The sequence below is a fragment of the Taurulus bubalis genome (assembly GCF_910589615.1).
Source record: "Taurulus bubalis genome assembly, chromosome: 14".
Taxonomy (NCBI): domain Eukaryota; kingdom Metazoa; phylum Chordata; class Actinopteri; order Perciformes; family Cottidae; genus Taurulus; species Taurulus bubalis.
The window spans coordinates 7,758,848-7,786,347 of NC_136602.1; the positions used below are offsets into that span (position 1 = coordinate 7,758,848).

The 27,500-nt window shown below is 43.3% G+C and overlaps 1 protein-coding gene across 1 annotated transcript in view; it reads left to right on the plus strand.

Moving 5' to 3' along the window:
* The window catches only part of sdccag8 (SHH signaling and ciliogenesis regulator sdccag8), a gene marked incomplete at its 5' end in the record, with an annotated part of 43,429 nt that overhangs the window by 8,718 nt on the left and 7,211 nt on the right, over positions 1-27,500 (plus strand). Inside the window, 3 exons of the mRNA XM_079229701.1 lie at positions 12,995-13,122; positions 16,792-16,900; positions 18,674-18,805. Coding sequence (XP_079085827.1) covers positions 12,995-13,122; positions 16,792-16,900; positions 18,674-18,805 — 369 coding nt within the window. The remainder of the gene's footprint in view (positions 1-12,994; positions 13,123-16,791; positions 16,901-18,673; positions 18,806-27,500) is intronic.

Sequence of the window (27,500 nt, forward strand, 5' to 3'; positions counted from 1 at the left end):
TGCAGAAAGTTACAGAAATTGTTGGATGTTGCTTCTTTTTTCAGACAAAAGATGTGGGCGGAGGGGAATGGACAATCTGACAAGCACTTCAGTTGAAGCATACTGATGCCTTCAGATAAATCAAATACATGAGAATGACTTTTTTAGCTTTAGAGTTGCCACAGATCACCATCGGCTCACGTTTGATGTTCTGCTCATCATTACGCTTAGCACCGTGAATACCAAGGCAGGAACTCTAGTTCTACTGAGGACACACTGAGGATTTTAGTTTCTATTCTCATCACTCACAGTTAAGCTGTCCAGCAGGCTTGTTTTTCCAAACTTGGTGTTTACTTAGAAGCCCTTAAAGTCTTTCCTTCCATCCATTGATCCAGCCATGTCTGTTGTTATAACATCAGAGTTTTTAAAGATGGGGTTGTAAAATATCTTTGAGATATGTGCAAATGAAGAAGTTTTTTTTTCTTCTTCCAAAAAGAAGCAGCATAGAAAGCAAGTATCAAAACACAGATCCACACATCCACATGTCATGTGCACACCTGCTGAGGTTTGGTCACAGCCTTTGTCCATCTGTACGACTCGTTTTCATTTTCTCTCTTTTCTTTCCTCTCTTGTCATGTTCTCTATTGCTTTTTCTCATGCTGTTCCAAACTAAACAAATGAACCTCAAGCAGTCGTCTCCCTCCCCTCCCTCTGTCTCTTTCTCGCTCTCTTTCTGTCTGTCTGCAGGCCTTCTGGGGTTATGCAGAACGGCATGCAGTTCATTCGTAGTCATGCCACTATTGGCCCTCTCTTGTCTTTGTAGCTGTACTGGGCCGGTTTGTGTGACTGTGTTTGTGTGAGCGTAAGACTGTGGGATTCACAGTAGCGAGGCTGGAAGGCATTTGTATGACCAGCCTTGGAAGGCAGCTCTTTGATTCTCTCTCTGCAACTTGCTCGCTCCCCTCTTTCATTCTGTCCTCCTGTCGTGGCCCAAATGATCACAGCCCGTCTTCAAACAGAGGACCTGAAGCGCAGACGGCCTCTGTTTGACTACTGATAGCCCCACCTTCCTTTCTGATAAACACAAATGTAGGCACGCGCACACAAACGCACGTACATTTATTTGTACAACTGAATGCCTGCAAATGCGCACACTGATACGCACATCAGTCAAATCCACATGCCTGTACACACAGACTCACACACATACAGATGCATGCACGCATCCGGGGGTCCCACGGCGGCTGGTGCGCTGTGCTGCGCTCCAGGATTGGATCATCAGCCAGCTGTGAGTTGGACAGCCCAGGATCTGTTCTAATCCCCACCACTCTGTTCACATCGCTACACACACACACACACACACACACACACACACACACACACACACACACACACACACACACACACACACACACACACACACACACACACACACACACACACACACACTCCAGCCCCAGCCCAGCAGAGGGCTTTACTAAGTTTGTTTTGTTTGTTTGCTCCTGTCTTCCTTCACTTTCTTTCTTCTTCTTTCCTTGTCTCCACCCGGCCTTATTTCTCCCTGTGTTGTGATCCCAGATCCCAGAGGCCTCAGTGAAAACTGCCCAGCATAACTTTGGTTTCAACACATGCCAGATAGGCATGCATGTGGATGGATGTGTGTGTTTGCATAGTGAATCCACGGCTAGCTGAGACCTGTGTGCCTGCTTTGTGGTTTGGACGAATTGAACGTCTGCAAGGTCCCAAATCTTCCACCAGTTTTATTATCCCCATAAAATCAAGCATCCATGTTCATGAGGGTGCTTGCTTAGAGCTGGAGATGGTTGTGAAGCTGAAATTAGGCTACTTTAGTGAAAACGTTTATTTGCAGTCACTGTCCCACCTAGATCTCTTGACTATGGATTGCTGGACCACGAAATGTCCGGACATGACTATTCATATAATTAAAAAATGCGGCTGTAACACTTAGTTGAAGAAGTTCTCAGGCAGGTTGTCTAATGGGAGGCTTTGACCCATATCAAGTTGTTCTTCTTTCCTGATTAGCAGTTTGTTCCCTATTGACTAGTGAAGCAAGTTATTGTCATAACATTTTAAAGACCCACCATGACGAAACTACATTTTTTGCTGTGGATCCAGTCAGCAAAAATTCCACGTCTGAGAAAAAAAAAAAAATCCTTCATCTGGACAGAAGGTCACGGGTGTTTGCAGTGGCAGCAGATGTTAGACACCAGTGATGGAGGAAGCTGTGAGCTAAGGATGGCCTTTTGGGCTTGGTTAGCCCAGAGGTCTGAAGCATTTGTGGCCTTTGAAGCAAAAAAAACTTCAGGTGTGGATGGAATATGAGGAACAAAGACTGCTACATGACTGAGGAAAAGGACTCGGGGCATTGCTCAGAGTGTTCTTAGCAAGGAGAACTGCTGATCTTAACCAGGTTTCTTCCATTTTTCCTAGTTTTTTTTTTGGGGGGGTTCCTTATCCGAAGTGAGGGTCAAAAGACAGAAGGTGTCATGCTGTACACACTATAAAGCCCTTTGGGGAGAATTGGTGATATTGGGCTATATAAATACATTTGACTTGACGATTGTTGGGTGGAAGAACACCTTGAGGTCTCGAAGCTAAGGGATGGAGGAGTCTGGAGACTCAGAGACCGTTTTACCCATCTCTCTGGCGGAGATCACTAAGGTAGATGAGGGATAATGTACATTCATCAATCTTTATAAAGCAGCGGGTGAAATGAGCAGGTAGATGGAGCTAGAAGGGGTGTTTTTAAGGCCTTGTTCTCCTTTCTGTGACCCTGAAATCAGAAGATGGATGCTGAGAGGCAGAGAAATAAAAAGCTCCAGACCCACTGCTGTGACTCTTCCACTCAAAGTTCCCCAAACTCTATTAAACATGTCACGCTGCTGCTCTCTCCTTCTCTCTCACTCTCTCAACCTAGTTCTTTCCTTCTTTTTTTTTGTCCTCCCCTCAGTTGTAGATCGTGATAGCGAGGCCTGGAAAGGCGGTGAACAAAGCTGTGTGTGTGTGTGTAAGGGCGGAGAAGTGTAAATGAGGAAGGTGAGGCAGCAGATGCCGCGTCCCGCCAGAGGCTCGCTTTGAGCAGCGAGTGAAATCTGGGCGCGACAAAACTGCTGCAAACTAACTCGGCGGGAGGCCCTTGTCCAATCACGGCCCGGAATAAAAGGGCCGGGGCGCCACGCGGGCTGCAGTTGCTCAGGAGAGGTGGGGGCTGTAATGAACCCTCAAGCTCTGCCAGCGAGTGCACACACACTTGAGCACAGCATCTTTCTTTCTACCTGGCATTAGCAACGCCTAACCACTGTCACCACACACACATACGCACACACAACCTCTACAGCAACTGTGTGCATGACTTTGTGTCTCTCTATGTGTGTGTGGGTGCATGAAGTAGCCGTGTGTGTGTGTGTGTGTGTGTGCGCGCGCGCGCATGTAGATTCGGTTGTGAGTGTGCGATTAGATCAGTTTGTGTGCACGCCTTTGTGCAAATGCTAAGTGTTGATACCTCTGGGCTACACCTGTGTCTGTGAAGTTTGATGTGTGTGTCTCTGTGTGACAGCAGCGGGGCAGTGCCAGGTATGAGGCTTGCTGTGTGTTTGTGTGTGCGTGCGTGTGTGTGTGCGCTTGTCTGGTCGGCAGCCATGTTGTTGGGTAGCAGATGGCACCATGGTTGGCAGGGGAGGGGCTGCTTAGCACAACTAATCAGACAGTTACGGATAGGGCAGCTGGGAGGGCCTTTGGCCAGCCGTGTGTGTGTGTGTGTGTGTGTGTGTGTGTGTGTGTGTGTGTGTGTGTGTGTGTGTGTGTGTGTGAGTGTGTCACACAGAGTGCCATGATGTTGACAGTGGTGGGCCCGTTGGCCCGGTGACGAGACCTTGCCGCGTTCTTCTCTCCTCGCTGTCGGAGTGCCCTCTCTGCCTTCTCACCTCTCTCTCTTCTGCACTCTCACTGTCTCTCTCGCTCAATCTGTTGAGACCTACTTAGTGTTTTATCTTTCGTTCAGTTTCTTTGACTCTCCATCTCCTTTTGTCTCTGCTCTTTCTTTCTCTGCTCTTTAGATATAAGTTCATCTGTGTTCATTTACTTGATGGGACGGTAATTAAAACAGAATGTGTACTTTTGTCACGCTGGGTACTAACAAGTGGAAATACAATGCAGTTGAGTGAAATCAGCCCTATACCTTTTTAACAACGTGGCCTCTTGAGCAGGAACATTTCTTCGATTCTAACTGTCATTTTAAAACATGCCTGCGCTGTACACGTGTTGACGTTGATAGTGTGTAGGCTTGCTAAAAACAAAATTAAGCCACAGACTTTTTGTGCTGAAACGCTTGGTTTAATCAAATGTTCCCTCACATGGTTTCCAACCCTTCTACATATGTATCTTGTCTTCCACTATCACTTTCACCATATGTTGGCGTGTCTCGTGTTACAGCAAATACGTCTCGCACAAGACATCTGAAATCTAGGTCTAGATCTCAGCTTGTTGTCAATGCGGTGACACATTTTTACTGTGTCAAATATTGCCAAATTTCTGACATTTTGTTAGCCCTGGCTAACATTACACTCTGCACTAGCACCTGGTTGGTGCTTCGCAAGTGCAACTCTCAGCAGAGATGAGAAAGAAGCGAGATGGCTCATGCATTTGCTACTTCCATCATCAGCTCTGTAGCTAACGAGTGAGCTCTTCTTTCTTATCTCTGCTGTAAGTTGCACAGTACCGATTGACCAGGATGTAAGGACAGGGCAGCAATGTCTTGTTTTTGTTCCTGTGTTGAGTAAATTAGCTGATAAATATGATAATATGATATTGGTGCATAAACTTGTGTACTCCCCAATACCCGATTCAGCATTTTAGGCTCTTTAGACTCTTATTCCCACATGCAGGCCAGCTGACAAAAGTAGATGGCTGCTAGGAGTTTTCTTTATCTCTCCACTGCTCCTTCCATCTTCTGTTTCGTGCAGAAGGTAAACGATACCATGAGCCCTGTAAGCATGCCTCGCTAACTCAAACTCTGGAATGAAGCATGAACTTATTTGCACTAGAAATATCATAAAGGTTAAAATGTAGATGCTATAAATTCACCAATGGAAAATCGCACACAATTAGTACCAGAATTATGAAGAAGAGGAGTAATCTGTCCATCCTGCGGGGCTGGGAATGGGTAGAATAGACAGATCGCTGACTGGGAGACCTCAGGCAAGATGGAGGCAAATCTGTCGGCTACAACTGTTGTCACCCCAGCCAAGTGTGCCCTGGGACACTGGCCTACATACAGGCACTACTGCTGGAGGACAGAGAACAAAAGGGAGAGCACCAGCCCTCTGCCATCCATCCACCAAACACTCTTCACCTCACTTATGTTCATCTTTTTTGTGTGTGTCTTTAATTGAGCACATATGTAAACCCACCACTTCAAACTATGCATGCCTGGAAATACACTCGTAAAAAGTGGTGTAATGGTACACAGAAGGTACATTTCAGTTCATACCCTGGTTTAGGAGTCACGGTTAGACTATACAACTGAAAGGCATCTCTTATGCTGTGACATTAAAATACCTAAATCACATGAGATGGGGAGCTTCAATAAGGCTATACTTGGCTATATTTCAACATTTAAAAGCACCCAAGAATGTATCATCCCAGTAATTGGCACATCTGGTTGATGTCGTCAAATGTACGTTGCCACATTTGATGCGTTTCCATTCACTTACCCGACAACGGTGGAGAAACGGGGACACACCATAGTCGTCCTATACACAAATCGCTTGTTGTGCTCACCTCAGCATATGTTGCTCACAATGTACGGCTAAAAGTTTCCAAGCAGAACTTGCGCCTGTGAACGTGCATCAATCTACTTCCTGTGTATTCTGCGTTCACCTTACTGTGACAGTTTGGTACCAGTATTCAAACCGTGACAGCCTTACAGAAACATTCTTGGGCGTATCAGTGTGAATGTTGAATGTTTAGTTTATTAATGTGTGTCTGTGTCAGTCATCTGGTCAACCTTGTGCCTTCACACACCCCTGCTGCGAGGGTGACACCATCAGTGACTCTACACGGTGCCCACTGCCCAGTAGGCACAGCTTTCATCAAACATGACAGAACCTCTCGCTGCTCTTCCTTTCCCCATATTTCTCTTTTACCTCTCTCCCTCTCTTTCACCAGATTGATCTATGTTTTCATCTTTTCATCCTCTTCATTTTTTTTATCTTTCATATAGCTGCTCTTTGTTCTTTTTTTTCTTTTTTTCTCTTGCCTTCAATCCATCCTGTTCTTTCTGTCGCCCTTTGTGGGCACAGCAGTGCCACGCAGTACCTTGTAGGTAGTAGGGCAGTGCCCCCCTCTGCAGATTGTATCGGAAGATGATTACAAAGATGGGGACAAGAGATAGTGGGGAGGAGGACAGGATAAGTTCAAGGTAGCAGCTGAGAGGAGATATTCTGTAAGATACAGAGGGAGGGATACTGGAAGAGAAGAGAGTGAGGGAGTTGATGTGGTATGATGGGAGAAGACGGCAGGATGCTCCCTCAAACTCCTCTACCTATCCTGTATGTGAGACGTTGCCTTCCGTTATTAAATGAATGCTTTATTTGAAATCAATCAAAGCGGCTGCATAGCTCGATAAATTGAGGTTGTATGACATCTAAAAGAATCCTCCCATAAAGCAGTTGGAAAAAAAGTTTTTTTTATTTATTAAATTAAAGTTGAATTTGTTTTGTTTACATAAAAAATTATTACTATAACAAGTCTGAAAATAAAAGGCAATCTACATACGTTTTTGACACTAAAAAAAAGCTTTTATTTATGTTGATGCAAAAACGGCAAACCTTTATTGATGTACATCAATGTGCTCCTCGTTCAGAACAAAGCTCTGTGTGAACCAGGTTGAAAGACACATTGACACGACCCCGACAGTAGCGCTGTTTAGTGCAGTCTGTTAGAAAGGAGATAGAAGCAAAGACACAGGCGATTAGGAAGGGGGACGATGACACTGAGGATGGAAAAGGGAAGAAGGGCAAATAGATAAAGGTAGACGAGAATGAAAGAGAAGATGACATATGGAAGTTGTGGGGAGAAGAGGGTTTAGGAGAATACATAGGAAGTTTTGAATGGAGAGAGAGAAGTGGGTAAATGGCATAGAGGAGGCAAAGGGGAGCAGAGGAGAAAAGTAGTGAGGCTGGCGATGGTGTTTATATAAAGGCGGACACCGGATGGGCACAAGCCCCCTACAGTTCCATCTCCAGCCTTAGTCCCCCCCACTGAGTTAAAAAAAAGGCTCTCTTTGTTTTCCAGCTCAATAGCCGCCTCTCCCTCTCTAGGCATCTGATCTAATGGCCCAGGAGCGAGGGGAGGAGGAAAAGTGAGGAAAAGCGGCGAGTTAGTAAGAAGATAATAGAGGAATTCACTGAAGATTACTTGGGTGGGTAATGAGAGAGAAAGAGCGAGAGACAGCACATGTTACTTCCTGCCAGTTGCCCTGAAGCTCGTATCCGGGTGGAAGGGGTGAGGAGCGTTTGAACGACATCAGGTCTCCGGTGCGAAGTGGATTCCAGCACAGGTGGATTGAGCTCACACTGGGGAGAACACTCCATGTGGCACAAACTTTCAGTTTGCACACCTTCTTCTCTCACTGCTCTATATATTTTTTCCTCCTCTTAAACTTTCTGTCATCGCTCTCTTCTTTGTCTTCAAAACATTTGTGCATATCAATTATAAATGTGGATTTGGTAACTTTATTTATTTGGCTCCATTTCATTCTATAATCCAGCATCTATGTTATTGCATTAGACATTTACACTGTAACGTTCATATCACATTAACTATATACTTTATCAAATGTCTAATGATAAGTAACTTAACTGGTTCCCTGATTTGAAATAATTAATTCCAGGGGATAATTTACCTTCGCAGCTGAAATTGATTCGACCCTCAGCCCTGCCACATATGTTATCCACAACTATTTCTGTAGAGTCCTGGGTTTTTCTGAATTGGGTCAGTATGGCAGCATATTGTACGTATGCTGTGTGTTTATTTTTAAAATCACAGATGCCTGCGCTGCCGGTCCGCCCTTCCTGTGTTAAGTCATCTGTGCCAATTAAGACTTTTAAACTTCTCTCATTCTGTTTTGTGAGAAGATAGACGATGACAGAGGCCAATCAGCAGCTAATTACTTTAATTGTGTTTTTCTCCGAGGGAATGGGTGCTGTAACAGCAAATGTTTGTTTCTGTGGGGGTCGTGCAATTTGTAGCCGTCTGTACATGCATGTATTTATTCACGGACAGAAAGATTTCAGATGTACATGTATCAAGAGAGTTATTGTCCATACTTATGTGCGTGTGTCTGAAGGGAAAGGTTTTTCTTTTTTAGTTTTTAATTTAACAGTTGCAGTTTTTTTTTCTTGGGCTCGATTGGCTCGCCACTGACCTTGGTGGCAGTGGGGGGTCTTCAGCGCTCCTTGAAGAAGAAAAGAGGCTTGGGCCGCCCGCTGTAAACAAAGTTGACTTGCAGACAGATGGATTGAATGACAGAGAGGCTAACTGAGCCAGGAACAGGCCTGGCAGAGAGAGGGAGGGAGGGAGAGAGAGAGAGCGAGAGAGAGAGAGGGATAGAGAGATAGGGAGGGATAGAGAGAGAGAGAGAGAGAAAGACAGAGATAAGGGGGGTGGGGGGAGTAGAGAAGAGAGAAGAGGTGGCCAACAGGAGAGGAGGTGTGAACAGGTGCAGGGCCGCTGAAGGAAGAACCAGCAGATGGAGAGAGACACAGCCAGTTTAGTTACAGGAAAAAAAAGGGTGGGAGGCAAAGGGGAGGGAGGAGGGAGAGATGGAAACAGCAGAAAAAATGATCGGAGCAGAGATGAGAACGCTGTGGACGGATAGATGGACGGAGGGATAGATGGATGGATGGATGGGCACAGAGTAAAGGAGCAGCGAGGCTGCATCAGGCTGCCTCTGTGTGTGATGCGTTGGTTTCAAGTAGAGCGGTGAGGAGCGGAGTGTCAGGAAAAAAAATGTGGGTGCAGAGTGATTGACTTACATCACCCCGAGGTTTAATAAAAATGTGCTAAAACACATTGAGGTGCGTGTGAGAGAAAATTGTGTGACACGGTGTGAGGTCTGCCACACAAACACAATTCAGATGTTTATTGTACGGCGCATCAATGATACGCAGCGCAGCAAATGTTCAATATGTCACTTTATTTTCTCTGCGGTGCACTCAGCCTTTGTTGGCAGTGTCGGCTAGATGGGCCTGCACAAGGCCTCTCTGTCTCACCGTCTCTGTCACACACATAAACAAGCCCACTCACACATGAGAAGAAATAATCTTTGTAATTCTGCGCATCAAACTGTTGAATATTAATGCAGTCTGATGGATGCAGTCTATCATGAATAACTGTGGATCCACTGGAATTTCTCCACAAAAAAATGAATCATCACGGGTGTCACCATTTTGAGCAGTTGAGTAAATAGTTAACAGTTGTAATTTTATAGAACAGCGTTGGTGCGTTTAAGTAAATCAAAATCAAGTCTCAACGGATAATTATTGGAGCTGCAGGTGCCTCAGTTTAAATTATGGGTTTGAATGGAAATGTAATAGTTTTTTAAAATCTAGGTACAAATCTAAGTATGGTAATAATTAGTAGATTATTCATTTATTATTATTGTTGATGCTGTTTTATTAATATTTTTACAAGCAGTTAGGATATGACAGATAATACACACATCTGTTAAAAACCACACTCGTTTAATATCTCATTTAATACAAAAAAGGAGTGAGTGTAGCTATTTATGCGGATGTCCTCTGTGACAGAAATAGTTTCACTTCATCTAGTCTTCCTCTTGATTCCTCATCTCGTCCTCAACAACTCTTTGTTGTGAACAACGCGTGTGTGTTAACATATTTGAGGTCACAATCTGTTCACCTGTATGTTAATTGCACACCTTTTTATTTTGCAACACAGGAATATCTCTCTGGGCATAGTTATGAATATGTATCGTTTGAGGGGTTGTTCTCTTCACTCTTTTCCATTAGTCTTTATGTCTATTATTTTGTATAATGTGATGTTTCTTAGTTATTTTAAATTACAACAAAAGATCGTCATTACATCGTAATTTACATGTACACACAGATGTTTTCCATATTATTTGTGTGTGTTCATATTCTGTATGATTTGACTTTGTGTGCATGCGTCTGGGTGACATTGTGTTCATTGGGAGGGAGTATCGTCTACTTTACTTTAGTCCAAACAGCGGTCAGTGGTGTCTGGCGTTGGCGAATGTCTCCAATTCCTCCAAGTCCACCGTCTGACTCCAATTTGTGCTCGTTCTCTGATAAACCGCGGCATTTGGTGGTTCTGGCGTGGGATGCCGGCTGCACCATGGGGTGCTGCAAACTCTGTGCTTGGTCAGGCCCTGGCACCCCACATCTAATGGGCAACAGCTTGAATAGTGCCCACTTAGGCAGGCAGCGCAGACTGGGCCCCCTCGTCTTCCTCGCGGCTCCAGCCAGCTAGCCAGCCAGCCACCGCCTCTGCCACCTCCCACTTACCCAGCAGCCACTGTACCTGGCCGCAGCCCCAGAGCTATTCCAGCCTACCTTAGGCCCCTGGCCCATGCCGCTCTCGCCATACTTATCAAGCTGTCCTACAGTGCATCAGGCCAGGCATATACAAACAGGCCTAGCTATCCGCTAACTGAACATTCAGTCTATTGCCTCCTAGGCCCAAACATGAGTTCCTGCCACAGGCAGCAACCCAGAGCCCATTCACCAATTAGCTGGAAGGCAGATTATTGTCCAGGGAGAATTACCCAGCTCCAGCCCCACATATTCAGCCTCTGCTCTACCCGTCGCCCTTAACGCTTGCTCCAGGGCTTGGCTCTCCGCTGACATCTCTCCTCTTCTTTCTCTTTTTTAGGCTTTAATTTGACAGTGCTCATCAGCAGCCATTTTGTGACAGCAATTTGCAAGTAAACACGTTGGATTTGATTGGGGATACAAAATGGCGCAGGGTAAAAAACCTGATAACTTAGCCCGACTTCCCCGCTTTTATTTTATCCTCAATGAGGCGTTCAGGCCCTGGTCACAAGGATCCAAACCCTCGGGTCTACTTTTTGAACTGAACGTAGAATCATTGACCCTCCTCGAGGTTGCATTTATTTATTACATTGATTGTGGTTGTCCCCAGAAAGGAAGGCCCTGAGTCTGCTCTGCTCTGTTGTGTACAACTTTATTAAGTTGTACTTCAGTTCAGGAGATCAGCAAAATCAAACAGATGCCAAATGTGTAGCTCTGTGTTTTTGCCTTTCTTTCTTGTTTTTCATCGCTCTCCTCTTCCTCACCACCACCACTCTATTGCTGACTGCTGGAACTTTCTGGCGGCCTGTCTGATGCTAATTGGTGGGTAAACAGGTCTGGTGTGACTCCCCCTCCCTCCCACCCCACCCCAAACGCACAGAGACACACACGCACACACACAGGCATACGCAAATACACACGGCCCCCTGGAACCTTTTGCAGGACCAAATGGCTGGCAACGCCTGCCCGCCATCTCCCGCTGAGCCCTGGTGTGCGCTTTGGTGGCTCAGGCTGCTGTTCAAGCCCAGCGGGGGTTCATTCACTCTCACACACACACGCACACACTCATACGAGTACAGACACACACAGTCTCCTTGTGTCCCCTGCACACCCGCCACCCGCTTTCACACCCCAGACAGCAGGACAGCAGGAGAACACACACACACACACGAAGGAACAGACAGACGCGGTCACTTTAGAGATGCAGGCCAAGCGCTGTAGGGGAGAAAAGTTTTCACTTAAACTGGAGAATTCTCTCTTCATTAGCGCCTTTGGACTACAGGAAGAGTTCTGTTTATTTGTTCGTTTTGTCCTGTCTTTGTAGTTTTTCTTTTCTTTCCTTTTGTCTTTTTTTCTGTTACGTTTGGACTTAGCGGAGATAGAAAGTTTGGTTCAAACAGTAGTAAAATACAGTATTGTTCAAAAGCCACCTTAGTTTGCATCTTACCTGTGCAATTTTGATATTGAGACGAACGGATGTGGAGATTAGAGCTATTTGATTCCTACCAAATGCGCCATCACAAAGTCATACAGTTATTCTTATATTGACTGTGTATGAGTACAGTCCTCCTGTATGAAGAAGATAAGATTGATCAACTGATGTCACGTAGCTGTATCGTTACATGTGTTTTCGAAATGATCAGTGTTTCTCGAAATTCCAAGGATGACGAGCAGCTCGAGCAAAGTGACATCTCAGGGCAGACCAATCTTTTCTTTTTACACTCTTGCAGAAAAGTCTGAAATGGACCGTTGTATTTCTGCGAGTGTTGGTGTTCAGGGGTCCTCAAGCCGTCGGTTGCCCTTGTACCCCCTGAGTCTTTTCTGTCAATCTCCTTTCTGTACTCTCTTCCATTAACTTGTTTGTTCAGTGTTTACTCTCCTGCTTTTTTCTCTCTCACCTCTCTGTCTATCTTTTAGTCTTTTTTTTTTTACATTATTGATCTACGTTTACCAGAAACGGTTGTAAAGTATGATGGCATTTATTAGAAGTGCTCTGATCAATCGGTTATTGATCCTAACTGATGTACTGATGTATACAACGGGTCACTAGACTGGTAAATGTTTTAACTACGATGCAGTTTGTTTTTAATGTAATAGGCACAATTTCTGTAGTAACCTAAGATCAACCAAAACACAACTGCTTTGTGTGTCATAATGCTTAACTTGATTGACATGTAATCAATTTTAGTGAAGCAAGCCTATATTTTAGTCAAGGTCAAATTATATATTTAAGACTGAAGTTGTAGCCTCCAGTATTGACAAGCTCAACCACCAGCAGACTAACATTTAGTGTCTTTGTTTGGATGAACACTGGTTTTACACACACACTGTAGGTAGCCAAGTTGTGATTAAATATTGCATTTAATGAACAACAACAATTTAGAAATGTCACAGTTTAACACCCCGGTCCTCTTCCCCAGGCAAGACAGAGAGAGTTCAGAACGGGCTCATGAGGAGGAGATGGCGTCTGCGACCCTTTCAGCGCGGGAACGGGAGAGAGAGCTGACTTTGCTGCTGCAGCAAACGGAAGATCAACACCAGCAGAGAGGTGAGTGCTTCCCCCTCCACTGATGGCACTGGGCTTGGCTTCAGCAGAGCTTCCACTTCCACTGTCCTCCTTCCCACCTCTCTGTCTTGATCAAATATATCTGACCTGTTCCAAAGATTAGTTACCTTTCCTTCCCCCCTCATGTTTTTTTGTTGTCAAAGGAGCACATTTCATTTCGAGACTTGTGTGGCGGAACCTCATCCTGTATGTGTCCAGGACGATGCACGCAACATGGGGGCTGCTAACTGTCCCCGACAGGTGAACCGAGGACATTCGCCCATTTTGTGCAAAACCTGCAGCTGAAGATAAATTATAGATTCAACCTGTTCGTCGCAGCTTGGCTACAATACTTCAACCACAGCAACCACAATGCACTAATCTTGTATTGTATTTGCAAGTTAATTTTTCTCTGGTGCTGGTATCCATTGGCCCTCCACTAGATTGGCAGCAGATTGCGTCGGACAGATGTGATGGAGCCAAATCGGATGGTCATTTGGGTTCAGACTCCCCGAGGGGCTGCTTTTAATGGTTCTCATTAGAGAGCCTCACACACTTGAGAACATCTTAACGTAGCTGCACAGCAGCGAGTCCTCAAGTTTGCTATTTCACGAGGTTTACTGTGGGCCACTGCGGTACACGGGAATATTCGTTGTTTTACACAGAGGGGAGGGTGATATGGGGGGGGCAGAACAAAGCAGAACTAAACAGGATGGAGCACACTGAGACACATTTTCAGAACTGCAAGGAGCAAAGCAGGAGAGTTTATCAGGGTCAGTTACAGAATCACAGCCCTGGAGCTGGGAGGGTCTCAGCCTCTTCCTCAAGGACATTTCAGCAGGGTGGATCTTTGCCCGAACCGGGTCTTGAACCGGCATCTTCCAGTTGAAGGGTGTGTTTTTTCTTCTTACTGTGCCACCTTGCTCCCCACCAACACAACATGGCCAGAGTGGGAGGAGACGGACAGGAACACAACTCATTAGAGCTGAAGTGACCTCAAAAGAGCAAAACAGAAGCCTTAAGAGGAGAAGAGAGAATAGCGGGGAAGAGCAGAGGGAAGGTGATGGGAGACCCGGCTCAGAGCTCCCTGTCTGTCTGCACAGCAGAGCTGCTGCTGCTCGCACATCTGTTGCACCATCTGGATCCCCCCCTCTCAAAGTCACCACCCACCCTCAACCAGTCTCCCTCTCCCTCCCTCCCTTCTCCTTTCTGTTTGTTTACCTGTGGTTCCCTTCAACAACCAGGGAGCCTGCTGGTACGCAGAACAAAGATGGACGGTACAGAGGGAGGAAAGGATGGATGGAGGGAGGAGGCGGGGGGGGTAAACAAAGGGTTTGTTTCTGGCGCATGTCGGCAGCACACATGTTGTCTAAAGAGAGCTGACATCAGAGCACAGCAGGAAACTGTGGATGGGGAGGGGATGGAGGGGTGGACGTCCTTTAGTAGCTCGCATCACTTCCTCTCCCCGTGCAACCCAACAGACGAGCTAGATAATTAGCTTTCTTGCTCTCCAAATCCCGCCTCTCTGTCCATTCGTTTGTCCTTCCATCCATCCGTCCCCCATCTCCCTTCTTCTCCGCTCCTTCCCACCTTTTTTCAGATATTTTTTTCTCATGTTTCTTTTTTGAGTAAATGGCATACAGAGCAGCCTCTAGATGATATCAGATATTTGTTTCTCTCCATCCCTCCCTCCCTCCCTGCCTGCCACGCTTCTTCTCTCCATCCCTCCCTCCCTCATTTTTTCTCTGTTTGTTTCCAGTGCCAGTTCTGCTGTGTTTCTGTGTCCCAGGGTTCTTTTTGGCCTACGCATGGCCAGACGCATTCAAAGCCTGTTCAGCTAATTAGCATTCTTCATGCAACTTTTCCAGCACTGACCAAACTTTGTTGAGTGTACGTGTGCGCGCACGTCTGTGAGTTTGTGTAGTTTAGTTTCATGCTCCGCAGCATCCAATTCATGCCCTCCATGCATTTGCTGCGGCAGTGATCTGGGGACAGAGGCTGTATAGAGTGGAATGAAAGGTTTGGTGATAATTCACTTTAAAGATGCAATGTGATGCCAGTACAAAGTGAACAATGTTATGTGAAACATCACTGGGCATTGGCCTTTCCTCCTCTCTCAGTCATAATAAGAAGTGACAAAAGTCTAGTCAGCCTGCAGGTAAATATTATGTATCATACCGCCGACACCTGCCATCATGGATCTTTCTCCCTTTTTTTTTTTTTTTACTATCTCTTTCTTTCCTTCCCAATATCTACTGTCTACATCTACTGTATGCAAAAAAAAACAAAAAACTTCACAAGTGTGAGCTACTTTTCAAAGTCCTTAGTGTTTTTGGTTTCGGTTGACTGTAACAGAATGCCGGAGCAGGTGGATCATTCCCTCAATCCAAACGGCAGCCATTGTTATTTTAAAAGAGCAGACATATGTTGGAGAGCGGAACGTGGATCATTTCAAAGGAATGATGAAAGCCCAGTGTTGGATTGTTCAGAAAGAGGCCCCCATGAGCGGATGAGGACGTGGCAGGAAGGGTGGAAAGGAGAAAGAAAGCGCTTTCAAACAACAAGCTCCCTCTCTTTCTCCATCTCATTTTACCCTTCTCACACACTTTATACTTCCAGCCGATACTCTCCGTACTTGATTTTAATGTGAATGTCGACAAAAACATTTTTGGGAATACGTTCAAAGAGACAAGTTATCTCGCTTTTACGGCAGTATTTGTGACAATAGATTTGATGGATCAGCTCTGTCCATATTGGAGATGTTTTCCTCTGGTGTGTGAGGTCTTTGGTTGGCCTGCTCTGGAAATATACTTTATGTATTAATAGTAGTAGCCATGATGCCACTCCTACATTGTAACATTAATTATATGACAGCTTGCCCAACATGAAATGGTCAGTGAGGTGATCACATTTTTTTTATTTGATTTGAGCATCTATAAATGTTTTATTCAGACACGCATTCTGTGCTCCACTAAAATGAAGAAGAAGGTTTGACCTGACATTTGAGCTCACTGAGCAACTTTCATTGATCTGTGAATTTGAAATAACTAATTGAACAGTTTTTGTTTTCCTTTATAAATATGCATAACACAAAGGATCACTACAATCCTAGTCACAGTCTTTAACATTCACATTGTGACAAAGAAACTCTTCTGTCCTGCAGCTTTATGTACCTTAACTGAACACGTTTAAAGCATTATTTGTACATTTACAACATGCCATTGACAAAATATTTGCTGAGCAAAACATGCAAACCATGAGATCTTAATTTGTTTAGTCATTTTTTATTTTATTTTACTTTTTTAAAGCAGAGTGAGGCTATTCATATTACATTACATTACACAGCTCACTGTCGGTGTCATGTACACATAATTGTCACATCCATGTCTTTTTACTGAGGTTGTGTTTTTTGTGCAGCAGTCATTTTCAGGATGTGTATTAGAAGAAGCGATAGATATATACAGTACATGTAGCTTGCCTTTTAATATGGTGAGGGGAAGTGTAAACCAAATATGCATTATAATATACAGTGTATATAATACTATAACTAGAGGTGGGAGATGTCTGAACTTCAGGGTGTGGGCTGAAGTCACTGATACTCAAAGTGCACATTAAATCCCCCACGGTGGTCAACCTCACAGTAACGGGCAACTTTCCCACAATCGATTGCAGTTGGAGAGTTGGACGGTCTTCTAAGTTCCCAGAATTCCCTGATCAGGAGGCTGAAGGAGGAGTGCTGCGCGTTGGGAGTCAAATTGGAAGAACTGACAGAAAGTAGCGGGTCAGCATTTTCTCTTTCATTACATTAACCTTTATGTTATTCACTCAACTGTGCTTTCAGTTAAAAGCGACTTGTGTAGATAAACGCAGCCTCTTCTTTCCAGTTATTTATTCACTGCGTAGTTTGTTCCCTCTGTCTGTCGCACGTCCATGTCATCATCTCATGAAGCCTCATCTATCCAGGCTGTTTGGACAGAGCATGTCAACATACTACATACTGCTTTCCAGCCTGACCTGTTTTCTTGTTAACCTGATGCTACAGTAGTCACAGCAGGCCTGCACAGCTCTCCATCTGGGCTGCCTGTGTATGTATGCGTCTGTGTCTGTTTCTGTGTGTGTTTGTGTACTTGGTTGTGTGTATATGTGTGTGAGAGTGACCCTGGGCCCAGTGTCCTGTCAGCTGTTGGAGCTGTGCTGCACATTAGTCACATGACAGCCCTCAATCTGGCCCTGCCAGACCGCACGGGCCTCACCAGCCACAGGACGCATGCACACAATACACACACTCATGTACCCTGTGTTTTTGCTTATGGGTGGACATCAATACTAAGTACACATATGTATTTACACAGTTATAGCTGCCACCTTGAATGAGTTTTTTTATGGAAGGAACTAGCATACATGCTGACACACTGGCATGAAGGCTCATAGCCTACATCTGCTGTATGTGTGTGTTATGTAGTTTAGCAGCAGTGTGGTGTTGGTGTGTTTTGTGCCTCGGGCTGTTTGAGCTCCTGGAGTCCAAGCCCAGTGTAGCGGTTAAAGTCCTGCTGGACTGCCCCAGTCAGGCTAAGCGAGGTTACACTGAGACAGTTGCAGCAAGACGAAGGAGAAAACTCTTGACAAATAGTTTTCAGTTGTTTGTCTGACTATGAGGCCGACTCCTACTGACTGGCCGGTGTAACGTCGTGCAGCAGACACAGCGGTTTAGAGCGTTCGATGGACTTGTGGTTCAGATGCATCCCACAGAACTGACACGTCCCACCAGGGACCTTTTGTTGCATGTGATACTCCTCTTTCCCCACATTTCCTATCTGTATCTCTGTTGGCGCTGTCGAATAATTTATAAATAAGGAAATGTAATTGGTTTTCCATTGGTTGGTGTACAGTCTAAAAAATGTCCTTCAATAGCAGAGTGAGTGGTGTCAGTGTACGACGCCAGTTATCTTTTTAAAGCAAGGATTCATCTTTTTACTCTCAGAATTTCATTTCCTTAATTATACACTTGGGTGCCAGTTTATTAGGTCCACCTAGCTCAAACTAATGCAGTCTAATAATGCACAAAATAATATAAACAATTGTCAGTATAATGCAACACAATTCAACAACAGAAAATTATCATACATTTGAGTCAACACCTCTTTAATGAAAACAAAAATGTACATTTTAACATAAAGATCACATATTTTGCAGGACATTAGTTTTAGCGATGTGTACCTAATACACTTGCATGATTAGGAGAGAATTTATATCCAAACATGTATGTTAACAACAAGTTATTAGCAAAAAGTTAAAGTCTCCAGATCTTTTGGACTTAAGATCTGTAAAGACTATGGACTCAAGACCCACACATTTACTTCCCTTTGCTGACTTTAAATTAGTTCAAATGTGATATTACATTTATATTGTGTCTTTATTTTTAATGTCTTTGTGAAGTCTGATCTAGAAAGTGTTGCTCCAAATAATTTGTATTCAGTATTTTACTCTGCCTGCATGCTCTGTTGTACATGGTACATTTTCAACTGTTACATCTGTATTTATTGTGCGTGTGCAGAGGAGCGCTGGAGCAGCTGACCCTGGAGAAGCAACACCTGGTGGAGACAGTAAAGGGTCTGAGAGCTCGTTGCTCCGACATGGAGGATCAGTGTGTCCAGCACGGCCGTATGCACCAGCGCATGAAAGACAGGTACGCAAATACACAATACACACACAACTATAGTTCCTGTAGATAAAGCTTACATCCTCAACGTTTCAGGGGTATTTTGATCTTTATTAGGTAATTATTGTGTTGATTACCAGCAAATAAGCATTAGATTTTGACAACTTTGATTTGTTAGTTCATCAGGCAAGAAGTTGTGAAATTGTTTTGTTTTTCTCCCCTAAGAACTACTACAAGCATTTCACTGAAAAAGCAGCACACGTATCTTGTGAATATATTTCTATAATTAAAATAACAGCAGCCTTGTTGGCATTACATGTTCCCAAGTGCTTTTTAGTTGTCATTTCTCTCCGAATCTGGCAGCAAGCCTTTAGAAAAGTGCAATTTCCTTCACAAGCTATCCCTAACCAGTCCATCTTGTGCACATCTGACGTTTAATTCTTACATGAATTGTTTTATTTTTTGTCGACAGTGTTTTTTGTTGTTATCAGCAGTTTACTATCCTGCTGTCTGTGCAGTGTCCACATTTTCCCCTTAATCAGGTGGCACTTCAAACCGTTCTCTGATCAAAAAACGCTTTTTTCCCCTTATGCAGTAGAATGCACTGGAAACAATAAACTAATTAGAGACTCCATGAAGCACTTGTGGTCGTCAACAGAGGACAGCAGCACCCTAATAAGTATAACGTGCACTAGATGAAACACAGAAACTTTGAGGAGTTTAATCACTAATATGAAATGAGTTATGAAGTTAACAAGCAGCTAATTCATGATACACTTTGACTGGTTTGGTGGCGTTGACTAATTCAAAATACTTTCTGATGGAGTTGTGAACTGCAAACTGAGCTGAACTGAAAGTGATTAGCGACAGCACAAACGCAGCTATATTTGGCCTTTTCATTTTTTTGTGAAGTGGACAAACTTGATAATTTAGCTGTCTGACAACACTCCCTAATTCACTCTTTCACTGAAGTTGTGATGTCCTTTTTGCACTATTTTCCACTATTGTTATCACATTTGTCACATTCCAGTGTGGACATTTTTTTGAGGGCGATATATAGTGCATACATCTACAAGTATTAACGTGAAACTGAGTTCAAAAGGCATAAAGTAAATACATTGCTCTATGTAGAATGCATGGAATGAATTTTGGAGACTTGGCTTCTAAAAGCTGCAGCTAAAAGTGGTTCTATCTTTGGCTTATGCTACAGTATCTGTGTGTGTGTGTGTGCGTGTGCGTGTGAGTGTGTGTGTGTGTGTGTGTGTGTTTGTGAGAAAGTGTGTGTATGATGCGGGGGTCTCTTTCTCCCTAAGTGTGGAGCCCAGTTGGTGTGTGTCTCCACAGGGCGCCTGGCATGCAGCCTGGCTCTGCCAATGTGGGCGAGGGTGTGTGGGTGTTGTTGCCCCACTGTGCAGGATCTCTACCCCAGTACCCCACCCAACTCCACCTTCCTCTTACACAAAACCAACCACACACACACATACACACACCCTTTTCTCCTGCTCCATCACTGACACTACATATTGTCTACCACCCACCGGTGTTAACCTGTCGACAGTCAGACGCTGCCAAAAAAACAAAGTTTACCAAGTCACAGCTGTCTCCTGGTTGTGTGCGACTCTTTTTGTGTGTTTCATAAAGAGGAAAACAATCTTAAGTTGTCAAGGAGTGTGAAGTATGAATATTCTGTATGTTTCCACGCATATGTTATGGTGGTATTTTTTATGTGTATGTGTATGGGTTGCTAGTGCATGTTCTCAGGAGGTTTAGCAGAGTAGGAATCTGACTGCCAAAAGTGGATTGGCTGGGAAGTTGGCACCTAACTTCTCCCTTCTCCCAACTGAACCACGATAATCACTCTTGGCATTTAGTAAGTTTTATTTTCTGCTTTGACACTTACTTGGTTGATTAATCATCCTGATATTTAAAAATCTCTCAAGTTCAGTTGTACATGAGGTCACTTTTGCAGTGACTGTTGAGCTGCTTGACCACATTTTTTTAAATTTCATTTTCTGGAGATAATTGTTTTTGAATGTTTAGGAATGCATTTATTAGCTTTGAGTAGTAAATACACACATTTCTTCGGCATTTATATGTTATGTTTTAGGGGATTTATTGTAAGGAATTACAGTACAGAGATGAGGGAGAGACAGGGAGGCGAGAGAGGTATGACTCACGTTTACGATGATCCACTCTGCAGCTGGTACTTGGTTTTTCAGCATCTGATTGTATTTGTGGTACTGATCATACTCCGAGTGCAAAACTTGAAAACCTGCCAAAAGTATATTCTTATCATTTAAACGGTAAAAAATAGATCCACAGTAGTTGGCAGGGCTTTATTACAGTGATGTGTTGCAGTTTGTGATGTCAGAATTCAGCCGTAGAGGCAGGACTGAACTTATTCTCTATATTGTGTGTATGTTATGTTTGGTATGTTGCATATTCGTGCTGAAGCATATACGTCAGTCTCTCGACACATGGTACTGTTCTCACACTGCGTCTCGTTCTTCTTAATGTTTGTCTGCATCCATATATCGGGAATACGTTCGATGGTCCCTGCAGGCCCTGAGCATTCGGTGGACGCCCCGCCGCGCCGCTCGGGGGTTAAGGTGTACGTGTTAACAAGCTGGTGCAAGTGGATTCGATATCGAGCGCCCCGCCCCTCCCCACAGCCTCTCCATCGGCCTGCAATCTGTGCTGCGAAGAGCGGCAACAGTGCACCACGCACAAAAACATTTGGAAAATCAGCTTGATTTATTTTTACATGGGCGAGCTGATTGCCAAACGACACAGGGGTTTTTAGCACACAATGTTTTGCTGCACCCTTTAATTATTTATTTCACTATTTCTGTGGTGTTTTGTTTTTTTAATGCCTGGAAGTGAAGGGATAGAATGGAGAGTTGAGAGATGGAGTTACGGAAGATGCAAAGCCAGTCACTGTAAATGATTAATTTAAAGGTTATACATGTTTTTTTATGAGCTGATTGATTCAAGAAATAACATATTACATTTTTGTTTATTAAGTTAAATCCATATTTTACATGAGTGAGTTTAACTGCAATGGTTGTAGCTGTTCTACATCATCTACATCTCTATTTCTCCAGATTCTTGCTTTAGTCGGTGCCAATTTCCTTAATTATTAAGCAATTTCTGGTGCTTTTTCTGAGAAAATGATCAAATATACCAAATATTAGATGTGAAAAGAAACGAAATGCTGGGGATGGATGCATATTGTTTTACAATTTATTAGAAGCTGAATAGAGATCTTAAAAGCACACCTAACAAAATCAGTTTTGTTATTTTCGTATGAATTTGACGGCTCGTAAAACGTTTCCTCATGTAGTTTTTAAACTTTCTCTGCTCACCTCACCCTCTTCTACTCTTCTTTACATCTCTTTTCACTTTCCTTTCCTTTTTGCTCTTCTCTTAGTCTTCAACTTTACTCCTCCTCCCCTCTGCTTCCTGTACCAAACACTATGCAACCTTTACTCACCCCACAGCTGTTTGCAGGCTGTTTCACCAATTATCACTATGCATGTACACACTGAGGTCACATACACAGACTCACACATACATACACACACACACACTCAACGGACCAACATAGCACCAACGTTTTCTTAACCACACACTGTGACAGCAGAGTGCGTTTGTCAGCCCTGGATGTGCGTGTGCATCTACTGTGTTTATGTGAGCACACCGCTCGCTTGTGCAGCCCTTTAAGGAGAGCAGCAACATATACGCAGATGTGCCTGTAGATCCACAGGCTTCACTGGGCCATATGGCCTCCACGAAGAAAGATGGTGCATGCGTCTGGAGGAGGGTGGGAGGGATGGAGTGAAGGATGGAGGAGGGATGGAGGGCCATGTGTGGTATGAGCTGTGCAAGCAGTTGTTGAAGTATGTGTGCCTGTAGACGTGTGTGTGTGTGTGTGTGTGTGTGTGTGTGTGTGTGTGTGTGTGTTTGCACCAGAGGCTCCAGGAGATTGGTTAATGGAACAAATGGTCGCGGCGGGCCGGGGAAGAAGGAACAGGCTTGCTGCTACCGCGGGCGGACAGCGAGCCCCGGGCGAGGGCTGCTTCATCTGGGCTCCTGCCACACACACACACACACACACACACACACACACACACACACACACACACACACACACACACACACACCCCCTCTGTCAACCCTCTCCTCACCCCTACCCCCAAACACACAGTGTGCTGCCATGCCCCAGAAGCAAAAGGACGCTCCTTGCAAAAAAACTTTTCATTTGCAAATTAAGTTGGCATAGGCTGGGCAGAAGAAACAAAACAGCTTTGGTGTGTGTGTGTGTGTGTGTGTGTGTGTGTGTGTTCACATGGGTATGTTTGTGGGCATCTGTGTCTATGATGAGTTGTAACTGTGTGTGTGTGATCCGAGAGACAGAGGGAAGCTAAAAAGAGTGAGATATGGAGAAAGCAGGGATAAACACGATGAATAAGTCCCAGTGTGAGGTGCAGCATTCACACATACTTTGATCGTTACGCTTCACATTCATGTAAATATTAACATCACTGCCATGACCTCTTTACATATCATTAATAGATTTACACTAATCACATGCAAACCGTTTAGTTTTATTTCTAAATCGGACATTTAAATGTTTCATGATAGTTGCCCCTTCTCTTTATGGTGGAAGAAAAGTTGAGTGCGCCAGAAAAGTCCTGATAAAATAGTTGTTGTTTTTTAGCATTCTGACAAAAAAATAGATGTTAAACTTACCAAAAGATTTTCAGGAATTTTAAGGTAAAATGTATTTTCTAAAAATAAAATTATATTTACTATGATTGACTCAATGTACTATTTTAGGATGCATAAATAGCCTTCAGGTTTGAGCCAATGAATGACTGAATATGGGGAAATCGCTCCCGTATTGAGACGGAGAGGAACAGTTTAGTCCACTGTCTCTGGGTGGCGCTGATCAGTCGTCCTCTCTTCCCCTTCATCTTCCTCTTCTCTTCTCATCGTTTCTGTCTCTGCATTGCCCAGCTGGCTTCTGTAGCCGGGAGCAACCGCGGGGCGGCCTGCTGAAAGAGCATTGTCAAACGGTGGCTTTACAGCTCTATCACACACACACACACACAGACGCGCAGATTTGCGGCTCAGATGTCGGGCTGTAGCCAGAGGCTTGCAAGCTGGAGCATTAACTGTGCAAAGCGTCACATCTCAAGCCCCAGTCAATGACACTACTTCATAAAACTACAACTAGAAAACTAGTGCAGAAACACCTGCCCCTTCTTTAGAAAAATGTTAAAAGTAACAACCGCAGAAACGCTTTAATGCCAGGAAAGCAAACACTCATAGACGCGACTTAAAACGTGTCAGCGGGCCTCACGGCAGCAAACACTTCGACATTGAGTCGATGATCGCCTGCAGCAGCACTGAAGCCTCCGTTAATACAGTGACGGAATGAAAGAAGGGACGACTTCTGTGCTCATCCACAGCTGTTTAAAGTACGTGAATGCGTTTCTGACATCCCTCTTGAACACTTTCAAAAATCTGTTTTCATAGAACTCCGCTCCGAGGAGGATTTATTTTGATCATGTGTGAGTCCTGGTCAACGCTCTCCGTACTGATGTTCATAAACTCTCCGATAAACAAAAAAAGATGTAAACTAACACTCGGCTTCTCATCAGTTTAAAGATCAACTTTTATCTTTTCAGATACCACCTTAATAACGGTCACACCTTTTAATTGTAATTTCTTTTTTACTCTTTTTTTTTTTTTTTTTTCAAGACAGCAAAAAGTGTACTTGTAACTTGATAGCACAAAGCCAGCCAGTTATAATTGTGACCAAGAGGAAATTATATAAAATAAATATTAAAACAGGAGTGTTTAGAATTTGAATATTTTGTATTATATTATATTATAGTCTGGAGTGAAACAACTATAAAACTACAGAGTTAAGGGCCCACACTGGGGTTGTAATTCTGGTTGATTATTTAAAAGGAATCCTGTATTAATACTATTCCTATTATAATACCGTAGTGCTTCACATTTTTAAATGTCTCAACTGGCTTCATATCTGATCTTATTTTCAAAGTAACAATATCACTTTCATCATTGATTGCAGACTTTTGAATTCAGTGTGCACTTATGTTTACATTCCAACAGCAATAACAACAGTACAAGACATGATGTTTATTGGGATCAATAACCAAACAGAAGTGTTTCAAGTCGCTGCATTTTGATTTTCAATAACGTTTACATTTTTGATAAAAAGATGTAAAACGCAGCAGAACACATTTGAGATTTGAGATTTGTTTTGCAAAAAAGATTTAGCTCACTAATGATTTCATACAAAACTCAACTTCCTTCATAAATAAATACCTTTACTCACGCCCATCAGTTTGACATGTTTCAAAACAATACTTACAAGAGCAACAAAATATAATGGATAAATCAGAAATAACTCAAAACAACCTATCATTTAAGAGGAGTGGAGAAATAGATGTGGGCTTTTTTTCAGCTGAATTAAAAGATTAGATATTATTATTTAAAATTTACGGAGCAAACCATCCATTGCTCGATGTTCCTTTCTTTCAGCTGACCTGAGAGACTTCCAGTTACTGAATGGACACAACATTTTGAATGTATTTAGGGAGCGTCGTCGTGAGGGCCCAATAGGTAATAACTATTTAATATTGCAATAAAAGATTGCTGAGTTCATCTGTATGTTAGTGTTTTGGCTTTCACACACAGCTCTCTGTTATGGAAAAGATCAATGTTGTTAAAACATGAAAGGACTGTTGCAGATGGGCACACAAGCGTCATATCATCTAAAACCTTTTTCCTCCTCACCACTGTGTGCAGCTCTGCTGGAGAACAGCAGTTGGGAAAAAAATGATATGAATGAAAAGGAAGTTCTCACACAGGCTGCATCACTTCATTAACCCCACATTTATCTAAGCACCAATCTATTTATGTATTCTTTTAATTATTTATTAGATATGATTGTAGATTCCTACTGCCTGTTTTTGCACAGCAGCCAAATCCACGTTAAGTGAACATAATCTGCTCAAATATTGATTTTGTTTTGTTTTAATGGATTTATATCCTTAAAGCTATTAGTGTTATTGACAGAGGAACTTTTAAGAGGACTTCCCGTTTTCATTTTATTTATTTATTAAGTAGTTTATCATAAAATCTCAGTGAACACACTTAATTACTAAGAATTACTCAAAATAAAATGGATTCTATATTGTGCATTGAAAATGATAATTGAATGTATAAATAATTACAAACTTCAGCTGTATTTGGAGTGCAACACAAGATGCTTATTTAGTATATATGACATTTCTGTAAACCTGTATATTTAGACATTTAAATGCTGATCTTGAGTGTGTTGTATCTGTTAGTATGACCCGTTAAGCTCTGAGCAAAGAGTTATTGAAATATAGCTAAAGATCCTTTTCAAACCTAATGCTGACATGTTAAATTAGGAGTATATTTATCAAAAATGTGTAATTGACAGGGAACACTAAATGAAAAGACAGCACCAGGAAATCAACAGCGAGGGAACAAGCGTCAGTCTCATCCTGATCAAAACACACAGTGTCACTAATCGTGTTCCCATGTCAAATGTCCGTGTTAGCAAGAGCAACAACTGGCATGACAGGTTGGTGGAGGGGAGAGGGGCGTGGCCTTCAGGCACACGCGCACATTCTTGAGTGCAGTTGTGTGCTAGCCAAGATTTAGCTAGAGCGCTGGGGTGTGAGGGTGGTGATGGTGGGCCTGGGATTGGGGTGTGTGTGTGTGTGTGTGTGTGTGTGTGTGTGTGTGTGTGTGTGTGTGTGTGTGTGTGTGTGTGTGTGTGTGTGTGTGTGTGTGTGTGTGTGTCACAGCTGCAGCCTTCATGCCCCTGGCAGTGTTGTTGTAACCAGGCAAGCCAAGGCCGTCTGCCTGAATTCTTCACCCTCTAGGCCGTCTGCCTGCTGCACACACACTGACATGTACACAAGTTCAGTTTGTCAAATGTTAGTGTGTTAAGGTTGAGATTTATTATTATCTTTGAAGGTTAAGTTGAATTTTAGCAGAGTTCTATTTAATTTTTAAATTTTTTCACATGAGTGTGTTCAGATGCAGGGGAACATTTTAAATTTGCTCTTTGATTGTAGCTTCTTTGAAACTCAGATGGTCTTCTCTTTATTTATAAGCAAAACAAATAAATAATCCATGCTGAGTTATTTTTTGGAGAAATACAGAATATGCAGTGACACTTTAGTTTACTGTGTGGCTTGTGTTCAAGTCGTTTTGTTAATGTATTCACTGTCCAATAAATATTTTTTCTTCAAGTGACACGCTCTACTAGCGGATTTGTTTAGCAATAAAAATGCTCACATTCATATGAGGCTGTTGGTTGACAGACTTGAACTCTGCATCCAGATCTTCTTTTACTATTAACGTCTCTCTGTTTCTCTAACATGACGTTAGCACTTTCCCTTTAGACCGTGCCTTTAGGACATATGCTCCCACCTGTAAATAAATAAACAAACACACACACACACACACACACACCACTAGCTGTGGGCTACGACTGATGTATGCCACAGAGAGGTAACTGTGTCTGTGTTGTAATTAATCTCCTTAGTAGCAGCAGTCAATAGAGAGTGCGGCGGTTCGAGGTGCAGATTGTGAGCAGAGTTTGATTATTGGGCTGTCTGGGGAAATTACTGCAAACTGCCTCTCAGCA